We start from the raw sequence: 15,012 nt of genomic DNA on the forward strand, positions 1-15,012 counted from the left end.
GGGTGGATGGATGGATAGATAGGTGGATGGATGGACAGATAGGTGGATGGATGGATGGATAGATAGATAGATAGATGTGGTTCAGTAATGGCTTTATGATTGAGCTGACATTACAGAATCTGACTTTCAAATTGCCTTTTTTTTTTCTGACTACATGAAGCTTGCTTGTTGTGGAGACTTGTAAACAGGATCTGCATGTGCACTGGTATTTTATCTTCCATCAGACAATTCACTGTACCTTGGGTTGCTTTTTGTTCCAGAGAATTTGAGCATTGATGAGAGCACATTAATCATTTTCTTAAAATTTCTTCCTCATGATGCATCACCAGGGCTCTGCCTGGACTTGTGCATTTGTCCCCAATCCCAGGGACACCCCTACCCCCCGTCCCTACCACCATGACCTCTATCTTGAGCAAGCGTTTATTGACATTGTGTTTGTTTGCTCATTGAGTTTACTTCCTTTTTCTTTGCATCCCTGGGTGTCTTATCAGATTTATGTGTCCCTGAAGATGGGGACTTGCACCCGGACTGTCTGTTCTTGCTGCCTTGTGTGAGACGGTTGTCCTTAAAGGTCACCGATCTTTCTTTTTGATGGCTGAGAAATGTCAAGTTGGAATGTGATACGGAGGGTGGGTGGATTTCAGAGCCCGTCAAACTTGTTCCGATCCGGTATTGCAAAGCAGTGATGACACATGGTCCCCAACCTGCACCAAGGGGGCTCTGCTTATTGGGACAGTTCTTCAGGATCCTTATTCTGTCCTCGAGCCGTGTAATGTGGGACTCTGAAAGCTAATTCTTGCTCTGAACCCATCAACCTTTCCAGGACACATTAATCCACTTTCACACAGGCCTTGGATTTTTTGTTTGTCAGAATGTCAGAAACATGGCCAAACAAATTACTTGAACCAAATAAGTAACCTGGCTTTAGCTTTGTTTCAAAAAAATATTGTTTACTTCTTTTTGCTCATAAACTAGTGATGGGACCCTCGATTTGGAAAGTTTTATTACTATATCTATCTATCTAGATATATGCATATCTGTGTGTATCTAGAGATATATATGTATATGTACAATGGAATATAATTCAGCCATAAAAAAAAGATGAAATCTTGCCATTTGCAACCACGTGAATGGATCTAGAGTGTATTATGCTAAGAGAAATAAGTCAGAGAAAGAAAGAAATACCATATGATTTCACGCATATGTCAACTTTAAGAAACAAAACCTATTATTTAAATAGAAGTTAGTTAATTCATGGCCAGTGCAAGTTCACTCAGACCCTTGTCTGTCCCCTTGAAAGCAAGAAACAAGTTTCCTGTATGAAAAATACTTTCCCTTACTAACAAGTAACAAGACACCCTTATCACCAGAAACTGGGGCTTTAAAGCTGGAAAAGCTGTGTATGCAAACCTCCCTTTTTCTGATCTGCCTCGGCCCAAATTCTGTTCAGAATTCCTTACTAGTACAGCCCCTGAAATCTGTGTGTGTGTGTGTGTGTGTGTTTGTTTTTTATCTTGTCCATTTCTCACAAATGTATCATCTCCACCTAAAGCATATAAAAACTGCCTGCATTGGTCATTTCTTCGTGTATCAATTTCATTGGCCTCTGTGCACATGTAACAAAACTTCGAAGTTTTTTGGTTTTTGGTTTTTTTTCTCCTCTGGTTAGTCTGTCTCATGTTGATTTAGTTCCTGAACCAGCTGGAACACCTTGAAGGGTAGAGGAGGAATTTTTCCTTCCCGACACTTTGAAGGACTTCTCTTCTGGAATTCTGACGGGATGGTCCTTGCATACAGGTGCCTTGTTGTGCCTGCATCGGACTTCTGGACGTGCCCAAAATACACCTGCTAAGAGCACTGTGCAAAAGTGACATCTTCCTCATCTCCTTGGCCTCACTGCTGCAAACCACGGTGCGGACAGCTTCCCTGCGGGCTGTGAGGCAAGAGATTCCGCAGCTGGGTCAGGCATTCCGGTGCAGGTGATAATTGCTTTTCGAGACACCAAATGCTGCTGTCCCCAGGCTCCCCAGAGGGTTATGTTTTACATTATGCACTTGCAGACTCCTTAGAGAGTTCAGGGCTTTGTTCAGAGTGGAAGGGACGTTGTGCAGTGCAGAGCCACCGATTTTATGTCATGAGATCAAGTTTCCTCGCAAATGAGACCTTGGGGCTGAGGACAAAAGGTGGGGTGCAGAATTCCAAGTGGAGATAAGGTAGGTTAGCTGATGATGGCTCCTGTGTTGTCTTGTGATTCTAATGAGCTCTGGTGAAGAGAAAAAGATATATATTTTATGTATATATAATTATATATGCATTATACATATACATTATTATATTTGTTAATAAATTAGTATAGGAAAATATACGGTATATATAATATATAGATTATAAACATATCATATAAACATATAATTATTACATAATAAACATAAGATAGACAGATATATATGTGATTTATAGTATATATTATTGATACATATCATATATAATATGTAATCATATATATCATATATAATTATATATTATAATATGTTTATATATGTTTGTTATATAAACATATATAAACATGTTTGTGTATGTTATATACATATTACATATATGTATATATGTGTATATAAACATATATAAACATGTATATGTATGTGTAATATAATATGTTTATATATGTTTATGTTATAAACATATAAACATATTATAATTATTATGTAGTAAACATATAATATAGACAGATATATAGGCGATTTATAATATATATTGATACATATCATATATAATAAGTAATCATACATATCATATATAATACAATTATCTATATTATAATATGTGATATATAGAATTTACATGACATTATATATAATATCTTACATATATAAGATATACACACATGGGATATATAAGATACAGATATCTCATATTTATATAACATATATAATATAATGATATAATATAGATATACAGATATGGGATATATAATATGTATAGAATATATGTTATATTTATATATTTTTAATATATATGTATATCGCTTGTAAAATATATTTAAGGAGAGCTAGGTCTTAGAGCTTCAGAAATTTCATTTTTTTCTATATATTCTTCCTAGGTCTACAGTCTTAAAAATCTGTTAAAACAACGTGCACAACAATGTCAGGAAATCACCAATAAAAGAGGAAGTGTTGGTTATTTGTGTTTGCTAAATTTCACAATAAAAATTCGGAAGGAGTCACAAAAGAGAGACAATGGTATGTATGATTCATGCACTCGCCGAGAATCTTTTTTTAAATTTTTTAAATATTTATTTTTGAGACAGAGGGAGAGAGAGAGACAGACCATGAACGGGGGAGGGGCAGAGAGAGAGGGAGACACAGAATCCGAAGCAGGTTCCAGGCTCCGAGCTGTCAGCACAGAGCCTGATGTGGGGCTCAAACTCACGAACTGTGCGATCCTGTCCTGAGCTGAAGTAAGACGCCCAACTGGCTGAGCCACCGAGGCACCCCCGACCAAGATTCTTTTAAAATGACGTTTTTTGCCACCACAAAGGCCCATCATCGTTTATTAATACAATATATTACAAATATATATATATTAATATAATTAATTACAAATATAATGACGTTGTGATGGGAACAGTGAACGCCAGGACCTATGTGTATTCTGTTTCAGTAGGAAAGCGGGCAATGACAGATTATTTCAGAATGTAAGAGTATCAAGGAGTCTTGTGACCAGAAGGCTTGAGAACTTCTACTAGATTGTATGAATTTGGATGCTTTTCTGTGGAAGCCACACAAAGCCATCTCGAAATGGATAAAACCATAAAGATATTATCACATAAGAAGACCTAGTGAGGTTTGAGCCTCTGGGGTGGGGTAACTTGAGGGTTCAATAATTTCCTCCCGTGGCCCAGTTGTCTGTTTGGTGACCTCAGCTTTTGCAGCCCATTAGCCAGTTTTACTCATGGCGCAAGATGGCTGCTGTAGCTCCGGCTGTCACAGCCTGCCTCCCACCAATCTCGGGAGCCCTAATTAAGACCCATTTCCTCTCTGCATTGCGGTTTTATCTTTTATCCGTTTATGCTTTTGACTCGGGACGGGGATGGAGGTTGAAAGTTAGCCAGTACATATAAGTCCTTTGATTATTATTATTTCTTTTTGTATCCACCGGCTTGCAATTATAGTTCTTTAGATATGACCGTGTCCTACAATACGGGTATACAATTGCAGTCGTTTAATTTGCAATTGCAATAATCGTGTAATAGGCATATTTTTCCTCATCCTTTTGCTTGTTTTTCAAGTTAGTTCATTCGGCCTTTGTCTCAAAAGCGCGTTGCATAATCACACTGGTTGGCGGGTTTTTGTTTTTGTTTTTGTAGCTTCTGGGTTAGAAATCTATCCCGACACATAGTGATTATACAAAAGGAAACCAGAAGAAGAAGAAGAAAGTAAGGTCCTTTACGTCTGCAATAATACTTTTTCTGGTGTAGGACGAAAGTCACATTCTCGGGGCGCCTGGGTGGCTCGGTCAGTTAAGCGGTTAAGTCTCAGAGTCTTGACCTCAGCTCAGGTCAGGGTCTCCGGGCTGGGGATAGGAGCCCCGCCTGGATTGGGATCTGATGCCTGGGACTCTCTCTCCCTCTCTCTCTGCCCCTCCCCTGCTCACCGGCTCTGCTTCTCTCTCAAGATAGATAAATAAATTAACTTAAAAAAAAAAAAAGTCCCATTTTCTCCCCAGGGCTCCGTTGGGGAGAACGCAGACTCCCTTGTGCAGTCAGCAACCGCAGCAACCGCCTTATCACAGGAAAGCAGACGACACCGCACCTTCCGCTGGGGGGTTAAAAATGGACCCACCCTCTGGCCAGGAGCCCGGCAGCTCCCCTGGGGTCACTGCCTTTTGTCCTGGTTTCCAGGCCCCAATTCAGGACTGCAAGGGTCCCACGGGGCAGGCAGGGGAGTGGGGCAGGGGGTACTGGGTCTCAGGACACAGGAAGGCTGCTGGGGTTCCTGAACCTTCTCCTAAACCTCTCAGGTGATTGGCCATTTCCCGCTGCCTTTCATCCTGGCCCACCCTCTCCTGCCCCCAGGGTCCAGCGGCCCCCTCCCACCTCCCCCAGGGGTCACAGCTGACCCCCACCTGGAGCCCCCTCCCACTTCCTCCAGGGATCAGAAGAGACCCCGTCCCCGGAGCTCCCTCCCACCTCCCCCAGGGATCAAAGCTGACCCCCTCCTGGAGCCCCCTCCCCCCTCCCCCACAGATCAGAGCTGACCCCGTCCTGGAGCCCCCCATCCACCTTCCCCAGGGGTCAGAAAAGGCCCCGTCCTGGAGCCCCCTCCCCTCCTCCCCCAGGGATCAAAGCTGACTCCGTCCTGCAGCCCCCTCCCCCCTCCCCCAGGGATCAGAGCTGACCCCCTCCTAGATGATGCATCTGGAGGGCTTGTGCACACACAGCACCCACTGGCCCCCAGACTCAGTTTTCTGTTCCTCAGGGTTCTGGGCCGGGGGAAGCGCTGAGCGTGTGCATTCCTGAGATTTTTTTCCCTGGGTGGGGGGTGGGGGTGCCAGGGGGAGGGGCTGCTCTTGCTGTCTGGTGGGGGCAGAGCCAGGGCTCCCGTTTGGTGGATTGCTTGGGGGCGGGGTGAAGCCCACCCAGCCCCTGGCCCCGTTTCTGGTCCTCTGAGAGCTGGGCTGAGACATCAGAATTCCAGCTTCCCTTTGGGAGCGCTTATCTGCGACTCAGCACAGGGAAAGGGTGGCGCCGGGAGGACAAGAAGCCATCTGCGCCCTCCAGCCGGACCTCCCTGCCCCTCAGGCTCCTAGGGAGAGGGCGTGTCCCCCCCCCCCCCCCCCCCCCCCGCCCTTAGCTCCTGCCTCTAGCTTCGGAGGCCGGTGGGCGGGTGCCCCTGGCCTGTGGGGGTGGAGGCCAGGACTCAGGGTGGACCCTGCTGTGCGCAGGACGCCCCACCCCAGCGCACGCTGGGCACGTGGAGAAGCGACAGAGGCTCCTGGTAAGTGGCCCGGAGGTCCGCGACGTGCGTGTGAATGGAAAGCTGGAGGCTTGTGCTCCGCTTGGACAGGGATGTGCCTGGGCCGCAGGGCGGACACTCAGGATAGGCGCCAGGTCAGACTGCACTGCGCACGCAGACCCCCACGGTGCCCACTGAGCCTTCGTTCCGCGCGCAGACACCCCTGGGACTAACGCCCCACACGATGTGGCGTGACGCGGGGGCGGGGACTCCCCGGTTTCAGGGCCTGGCAGCCGGCTCTGCTTGGTGCGGCCCCAAGCTGGCGTCCACCCAGAAGGCTCTCTTGCCGCAGGACGGACATTCTCAGCCAGGCGTGGTTTCGTTCCCGGAGGCCTCGGGGCAAAGTCTGGAGACATTTTCAGTTCTTACAACTGAGTGAGGGGGCTCCTGGCAGACGGTGGGTGGAGACCAGGGAGGGACGCTGGGCAACACGGTGCCCAGGACGCCCCGGGTCAGAGTCATCCAGCCCCAGACGTCAGCAGTGCTGACGGCAAGAAACCCTGCCTCGGGACAAGAGACTCCGTTTGTCTACCCATCTGAATATCCAGGCATCCATCATATCTACCTATGTATCTATCCATCCATCATATGTACGTATGCATGTATGTATGTATCTATCCATTATTTATCGATCAATCCATCGATCTGTCCATCCATCCATCCATCCATCCATCCATCTGTCATCTATCTAATCCAACTATTATCTATCTATCCATCCAACATATGTATGTATGTATGTATCTATCTATCTATCTATTATCTATCGATTAATCCATTAATCCATCCATCCATCCATCCAATCATCCATGCATCATGTCAATGAATGAATGAATCAATCAATCTTATCCATCCATCCATCAATCCATTTATCCATCCATCTCTTCTGTGTATCTACGTATGTATCTATCTATCCATCCATCCATCATATGTATGTATGTACCTATCTATTATCTATTGATCAATTCATTCATCCATGCATCATCCGTCATCTATCTATCCAACTTATCTATCTACCTATCTATCCATCCATCATATGTATGTATCTATCTATGTATTATCTATCAATCAATGCATTCATCCATGCATCCATCCATCCATCCACCCACCCACCCACTCATCCATCCATCCATCTGTCCATCTGTCCATCCATCCATCCATCCATCCTATCAATGAATGAATGAATCAATCTTATCCACACATCCATCAATCCATTTATCCATCCATCTCTTCTATGTATCTACGTATGTATCTATCTATCCATCCATCCATCATATGTATGTATGTACCTATCTATTATCTATTGATCAATCCATTCATCCATGCATCATCCGTCATCTATCTATCCAACTTATCTATCTACCTATCTATCCATCCATCATATGTGTGTATGTATGTATCTATGTATTATCTATCAATCAATGCATTCATCCATGCATCCATCCATCCATCCACCCACCCACCCACTCATCCATCCATCCATCTGTCCATCTGTCCATCCATCCATCCATCCATCCTATCAATGAATGAATGAATCAATCAATCTTATCCATCCATCCATCAATCCATTTATACATCCATCTCTTCTATGTATCTACGTATGTATCTATCTATCCATCCATCCATCATATGTATGTATGTACCCATCTATTATCTATTGATCAATCCATTCATCCATGCATCATCCATCATCTATCTATCCAACTGTTATCTATCTATCTACCTATCTATCCATCCATCATATGTATATATGTATGTATGTATGTATGTATCTATCTATCTATCTATCAATCCATTCATCCATGCATCCATCCATCCATCCACCCACCCACCCACTCATCCATCCATCCATCCATCCATCTGCCCATCCATCCATCCATCCTATCAATGAATGAATGAATCAATCAATCTTATCCATCCATCCATCCATCAATCAATCCATTTATCCATCCATCTCTTCTATGTATCTATGTATGTATCTATCCATTCATCCATCACATATATATATATATGTACCTATCTATTATCTATCAATCGATCGATCGATCCATCCATCCATCCATCCATCATATCTATTATCTATCTATCCATCCATGCATCCCTCCCTCCCCTCCTCCCTCCCTATAGCTAACTACCTAGTGCTGATTCTGCCCCTCAGGGGACTGTTGGCCATGTGTGCAGTTGTTTGTGGTGGTCACAACTGAGGGAGGGGAGGGAAGGGCCACTGGCACTTATGGGTGGAGACCAGAGAAGCTGCTGCATACCCTACAGTGCCCAAGATGCCACACATCGGAGCATGCCCTGCCCCACACGTCACCAGTGCCGGGGGAGAAACCCTGCTGGTAGACAGCTTCCGACCCACAGAAAGGGGACAATTTGGGAACCTCACTGCCCCATGTAGTAAAGGAGGCAGGACCCGTCTGGGACATTTGCAAATGGATCTCTTACTGTTGGAGTCCCGTCCCAGGACCCCATGCCTCATAGGAGGGCCTTTGCACACAGCACTCCACACTTTGCTCACTGACAGGCCAGAATGAGGCCCAACAGAGTGACCCCGTGGCTCGGATGTGTGGGGACACTCGGGAAATAATGGAGCCAGAAGGAAGACCACCACAGAGGCCAGGGAGCCTCCCCCTGCCCCTGGAAGCGAGGGGGCTGTGGGGGGCCGAGCAGGACTCACACGGGAACTCTTTCCCATGCTGTCCACCTTCCTGAGAACGTTTCTCCTCTTCCCACTGCTAGTCTGGAGGCTGCGGAGATTTCAGAGAACCTTCTAGAGGCTCAGTAAGCCCTGCAGATACCTTTCCAGACCCCAGAAGCGGTCAAGCAGGTGCACACAGCCCGTGGTGGGGGCAGGGAGCTCCATAAGCCCCTCTCCAGTGGGGTCAGACCCACGATACCTTCGTGGCTCACCAGGTGTGCGTTCTGGAGACCGCGAGCATGATGAGGTGGGGCGCTGCCCCCGCGTGTTCCAGATGGCATCGCCCACTTCCCTCACCGGCTTGCAAGGTCTTAACAGCTCTGGGCCCCTCTGGGCCCTGGGGTGAATAACCCCACCAGCACCTGTGCCCCGAGGTGGAGGGTTATCCATCAAGCTGCTGTCTCTGTGGACAGGGGCTGCTGGAACCTGGGTCCCTTCCCTTCTCCGTCTCTGCCATTATTACGCCCAACGTCCTGCTTTTCCAAGCCCCCTGAGGCCTGCGGCTTTTAAGGATGCAAAGCCCCTGTTCCCCATGCAGTCACTTGTGGGCCACCTGTCACAATGGGGACTCATGAAATCCACCAAAGTCCTGTTGTGGGGAGGTGACCTCCTCTGTGACTCTTCTGTCCTCCTCCCCTACCCCAGGTGACTTCGCAAAGCGGGAAGCCCGGTTCTGTCCCTGAACAACAGGCATGCCAACTCCCCCTGCAGATATATGTCCCCTGGACCCCAGAGCTAGAAGGACGATGACAGCTCATTGGATCCAGGAAGGCCACACAGAATGAAGAGCTCCAGAAGGAACTGCCTGCTCTCTCTGACCACTGGTCCTTAACGCTCTCCCATGGCCCCAGTCACGAGCTGTCTGGTCTCAGGAGTTCTTGGCCCATCTGGCTGCCATTTCCCTCCCTCTGCGACTCTCCATGGCTCACGTGTCTCCTGTCCTAACACTAACTCCTACCCTGCGTTCGTCTGCTGACCCTTCAAGTTGTGCGTCCAAGACGTTCGTCTCTTCAGGGCAGCATTTCTGGGTATCCATGTTCCCCCTTCCCCATCCACTGAGTGATGCTGCAGGAACTCAGTCATGCGTGGATACGGGCACCCCTCCCCCAGCGATGGTGCAGAAACTCACTCATGCGTGGATACGGCACCCCTCCCCCACGGACGGTGCAGGAACTCACTCATGCGTGGATACGGGCACCCCTCCCCCAGGGACGGTGCAGGAACTCACTCATGCGTGGATACGGGCACCCCTCCCCCAGGGACGGTGCAGGAACTCACTCATGCGTGGATACGGGCACCCCTCCCCCAGGGACGGGGCAGGAACTCACTCATGCGTGGATACGGGCACCCCTCCCCCAGGGACGGGGCAGGAACTCACTCATGCGTGGATACGGGCACCCCTCCCCCAGCGACGGGGCAGGAACTCACTCATGGGTGGATAGGGGCACCCCTCCCCCAGCGATGGGGCAGGAACTCACTCATGCGTGGATACGGGCACCCCTCCCCCAGGGACGGGGCAGGAACTCACTCATGCGTGGATACGGGCACCCCTCCCCCAGGGACGGGGCAGGAACTCACTCATGCGTGGATACGGGCACCCCTCCCCCAGCGACGGGGCAGGAACTCACTCATGGGTGGATAGGGGCACCCCTCCCCCAGCGATGGGGCAGGAACTCACTCATGCGTGGATACGGGCACCCCTCCCCCAGGGACGGGGCAGGAACTCACTCATGCGTGGATACGGGCACCCCTCCCCCAGGGACGGGGCAGGAACTCACTCATGCGTGGATACGGGCACCCCTCCCCCAGCGACGGGGCAGGAACTCACTCATGGGTGGATAGGGGCACCCCTCCCCCAGTGATGGGGCAGGAACTCACTCATGCGTGGATACGGGCACCCCTCCCCCAGGGACGGGGCAGGAACTCACTCATGCGTGGATACGGGCACCCCTCCCCCAGAGACGGGGCAGGAACTCACTCATGCGTGGATACGGACACCCCTCCCCCAGTGATGGTGCAGGAACTCACTCATGCGTGGATACGGGCACCCCTCCCCCAGTGACGGTGCAGGAACTCACACCTTCATGGATACGGGCACCCCTCCCCCAACGATGGGGCAGGAACTCACTCATGCGTGGATAGGGGCACCCCTCCCCCAGTGACGGTGCAGGAACTCACTCATGCACGGATATGGGCACCCCTCCCCCAGCGATGGCGCAGGAGCTCAGTCATTCATGCACTGCACGCACTCCTATACTCATTCATGGATTCCCTCCTCCTTTGACTGAAGCATGCGTTCAGTTATTCCCTTTGCTACTCACTCACTCACTCACTCACCGGCGGATAGGCTCGCTCACTGTTGCATCCATGCCTGAGGTCGGTCCCGCACATATCCAAGTCTTAGACGCACCCTCTGGTGCTTTGCGGGGTCACAGGCACACCCCTGCGTGCGCACGCGCGCCCACCCGCGAGCACACTCACAGGTGCCCTGGCCCAGGCGCGCACGGATTCAAGTGCTGAGGCGCCAAGACTTCATTAATCTTGTGGTCCTCTCCCGCCTTCCTGCGCGCGCCCGCTTCGCTCTTCCCTGCGCTCGCCCCAAATTCGGTTAAGATCCAGCGTCGCGGTCCCTACGGGTAGGTCTCCAGCGTGGCCTCCGCAGGGCAGCTCGCTGGCCTTGAGCCCAGGCCGGCCAGGCCACTGCAAACATTTACTTTGGAGCAGGCTGGTTGAAGGTTAAATGTGCAAACCTCCAAACCTGGGGCTCCAGGATTTGGCAAGGAGGGGGCTTCGTGGTGGGGTGGGGGCAGGGGCGTGGAAGGAGGGCTGTCGCGGCTCTCTCTGGCGCTGGCCGGGGGGGCGGGGTCTGCGGCGGAGGTGGGGACCTGTGCCGCTGCGGCCGAGCGGGGGTGGGGCCTGGCTTCCGGCGAGCGGCCAATCGCGGGGCGCGGGCCGCAGGGCCTCCCAGCGCCTGCCCGGCCGGAGGGTGCCGGAGCGCAGGAGGTGTGGGGGGCGCGCAGAAGGTGTGAGAGGCGCGCGGCTGCGGGGGCTGGGCAGGGATTGGGGGAGGGGGCGCCGGGCTGCCGGAGTGCTCAGGAGGTGTGGGGGGCGCCTAGGAGGTGTGGGGGGCGCGCAGAAGGTATGGGGGGCGGGACTGAGGGGGCTGGGCAGGGATCGGGGGAGGGGGCGCCGGGCTGCCGGAGTGCGCAGGAGGTGTGGGGGGCGCGGGGCTGCGGGGTCCTGGGCAGGAGTCCGGGGAGGGTGTCTCCGGGTTGCTGGTGCGCTCGGGACGTGCGGGGGCGTGGAGGCCGCTGGGGCGTGGCGGGGACCGGGGCGGGGGACGCTGCGGGGGAGCCGAGGGACGAGGGGCGGGGTGGCGCACGCTGTGGGGGACCCGCAGGGAAGGAGGCGACGGGGGCGCGGGGCCAGGGTGGGGCCGAGGCCTCCGGGCGCTCGTAGGAGGGGCGGGGCGCGGCGGGGCGCGGCGGGGCCGCAGGTGACTCGGGAGCTTCGAAGGGTCTAGGGGCCCCCGGAGGGAGCGGGGGACATGGCGGAGGCTGGAGGGCGGAGGCTGGAGGGAGTGCCGGGCACGGCGGGGACGCTTCTGACACCCGGGCGGGCGGGCTAGGGCCAGAGCGAGCCTGAGGGTGCCCCGGGGCGCAGAGGGGTCGCAGGTGACTCTGGGTCGAGGAAACAGGGTCGAGGGGAGCTTGGCTGGAGGACAGAGGCTGCCCACGAGCACGGACGAGGACGTGCAGGGCACGGGGGTCGTGGAGGGGGCTCGGGTTCAGCAGGGCCCGGGGTCGGGGCGCGCCGGGCTGGGGCTGCAGCTGTGGGTATCTGGAGTGCAGCTGTCGCCTGCAGGCCTGGAGCTCCGCGCGGGTCCCCTGGAGACGACGACGACGACGAAGCCGCCTCTGCTAGGCGCTGCTGCAGCCGGCGGAGTCCACCCGCGCGCCCAGGAGAGCCCAAGCTGTCAGCCCCACTGTGCGCCAGGCGACGAGCGCGGAACCATGCCGGGTGAGTCGGAGAAGGCTTTGCGTTCAGCCTCCCTGTTCCTTGTGGCACCCGTGAGATCCATCTGATCTGGAGAGACCCCCGCTGTGCCCCCACAGTCTCCCCAAGTGAGCCCTCGCCTCCCCAGTGCCACCCGAATATTTCCGAGCTTTCGCAGAGCCTGGTGCTGCCAGGTGGGTGGAGTTGGGGGGAGTCTCACCAGCGGGGAGGGGCCATTTATAGCATGGGCAGGGGGCTTGGAGACTCCCGAAGTTTCCCCCTGTCAGTCGCTGCCCGGGGAGTTCCAGTGGGCTGGTTTCTTGGCCACAGGATTGCACTGTGTGGGGTTCTCAGCAACCGGGCGACAGATAGCAGGTTCCGGGTCATCTCCCCGCGCCGCAGCAGGCTTAGGGTGGCCGCACGCCTGGGACTTAAGGCTGGGCCTGACCCCGAGGGCTCAGATCCAGCCCTTCGCACGTGGCCTTGGGTTTTGTGGACGTCAAATGTGGACACTTCAGGGAGCCACACAATTAGGTGATTAGCATGTGACGTTCGCCCCCCGAGAAAGATGCCTGTCCTCCTGCTGGCACAAAGCCACCCCCCGTCTTGCACCAGACCAGACGTGACCATGCACGAGCCCATTAGAGAAAGAAAACAAAAACAAAACACGTTACTTTTTATTCAGAGGTTGGTAAATCTGTGCTTTCCTCTTCTCTGGCCTTAGAAAGGAGAATTGTTGAGCAGGGACGCAGGACCATGGTTCCCTGTGGTTCCCGCTGTTAAGAGTCTGTTCCCAGGAGGAGGAAATCAGGTCCTGTGTTGCAGGGAGAGGCCTGCGTTCCTGCACAGGGGAAACCACCTTCCCGAAGCCGCTGGGGCCTGTGGATAATGGCAGCATTCAGTGAGAGGCGTTGGGACACATCCCGGTCAGCCCTGCAACGCGCTCCAAGACCCCAACTGTGGATTCCACATTTTCCTTGGGTGGGGGCGGGGGGAACAGAAACCAGCTTTGAGTAAAAGTGGAGGGGGGGGAGGAGGGAGCCAGCCGGCTGTGTTATTTCGGAGGGGGGCGGATGGAAGACAGGTCAAGTGGAGGACAGGCCAGGAAGAGACACGGGTAAAAATAAACGGGTTTCTTCCAGACCCATTGGGAAACTCTCAGCTGCCACGTTCGTCTGGCTGAACTCGCTTTTGCAGGAATATCTGTTTTGGTTTTTTTTTTTTCATAAACCCGCATTGGCTGATGCCTTATGGAAACTTGGTCGGTGGTAGCTTCCTAAAAGCAGGACTGTGTGGGTGGGTGAATTCTCATCCTTGTAAAGGTGGAGACCCATTGGTCTGCATTGCTTCCTCTGATGGGGGTCCTCCCCGTGAGTGATTTTGTGCACTCCTGTTAGCGGGATCACGAAGCCGTCCATCCTGAGCAGAATCAGGCCCAGGTCCTTGTGTCCAACCCGCTCAGTGGTCCCAGCCCCGGCTGTGACTTCTGTAGGAATCAGCGAACGAACTGCCTGTCCGCAGTGCGTCATTTGGGGTCCCCGGAGACCCCGTGCCTCACGAGGAAGCCGCTGATGTCTCCAATCCTGGTCGTTCCGAAACGTGAGATGGTTGGGAATCTAATTAATTGTTCTGGGCCTGATGGTTGCCTTAGGTACAGGGCAGCCGGGCTCCTGATCATCGAAAAGATCAATGAGTAAGAATAACCTAGTTGGGTCTTTGTCGGGTCATGGTGTTACCTTGCGCTCGGGCAGAATTTGACGTTCTTTTTTGGGTGCTATCCGAGCAAGCTTCGTTGGGGATTTTCTTTTTCTGTGAGGAAGGGTCACTGGGTGATTTCTCTGCTGCTCTTCCCCCGGGCTGGCTGTGCCATTACTGGACTCCTGTGACAAATACTCTCGATGACGTGTCTCAGATAACATACGTGTCTTTTCTCGTGGTCCTGGAGGCTGGGAGTCAGATCCGGGCGGGGCTGAGACTGGTTCTTCCTGTGGCCTCTCTTTTTCGTGTGTAGACCGTCTTATCCCCGTGTCCTCATATGGTCGGCCCTCTGTGCCATTCTGTATCCTAAACTCCTCTTATAAGGACCTCAGTCCTGTGGGATCACGCCCACCCTACTGACCTCATTTTCCCTTAATCTGCTCTTCAAAGACCCCATCTCCAGATATAGCCATATTCTGAGGTCCCAGGGGGGAGGAGTTTGTGTGCATTTGGCGGGGGGACGTAATTCAGCTCATAACACCCATCGATTACATCAGGTACATTTATGTCCCTACAAAACGCTGCAAAACCAGTGTGTGCCGTTAC

At 52.4% G+C, this 15,012-nt stretch overlaps 1 protein-coding gene and 1 long non-coding RNA gene across 4 annotated transcripts in view; one reads left to right on the forward strand and one right to left on the reverse strand.

Moving 5' to 3' along the window:
• Nucleotides 1-1,127: 1,127 nt before the first annotated feature.
• Nucleotides 1,128-11,559, reverse strand: LOC122477279. The gene is made up of 2 exons (XR_006295670.1): nucleotides 11,050-11,559; nucleotides 1,128-2,263 (listed from the first exon to the last, which is right to left on the reverse strand). It is a non-coding gene; the product is annotated as an uncharacterized LOC122477279 (long non-coding RNA).
• A 74-nt stretch (nucleotides 11,560-11,633) lies between these two features.
• Nucleotides 11,634-15,012, forward strand: part of GYG2 (glycogenin 2) — a 30,445-nt gene continuing 27,066 nt past the window's right edge. For 2 of the 3 annotated variants that reach the window (XM_043571452.1, XM_043571454.1), the window contains exons 1-2: nucleotides 11,634-11,735; nucleotides 12,577-12,732. In XM_043571452.1, coding sequence (XP_043427387.1) covers nucleotides 12,726-12,732 — 7 coding nt within the window. In that variant the 5' untranslated portion in view covers nucleotides 11,634-11,735; nucleotides 12,577-12,725. Of the gene's footprint in view, nucleotides 11,736-11,831; nucleotides 11,852-12,576; nucleotides 12,733-15,012 lie in introns of those variants that run through there. The other variant, XM_043571453.1, reaches the window with a different exon arrangement.

Source organism: Prionailurus bengalensis, chromosome X, assembly GCF_016509475.1.
Source record: "Prionailurus bengalensis isolate Pbe53 chromosome X, Fcat_Pben_1.1_paternal_pri, whole genome shotgun sequence".
Lineage (NCBI taxonomy): Eukaryota > Metazoa > Chordata > Mammalia > Carnivora > Felidae > Prionailurus > Prionailurus bengalensis.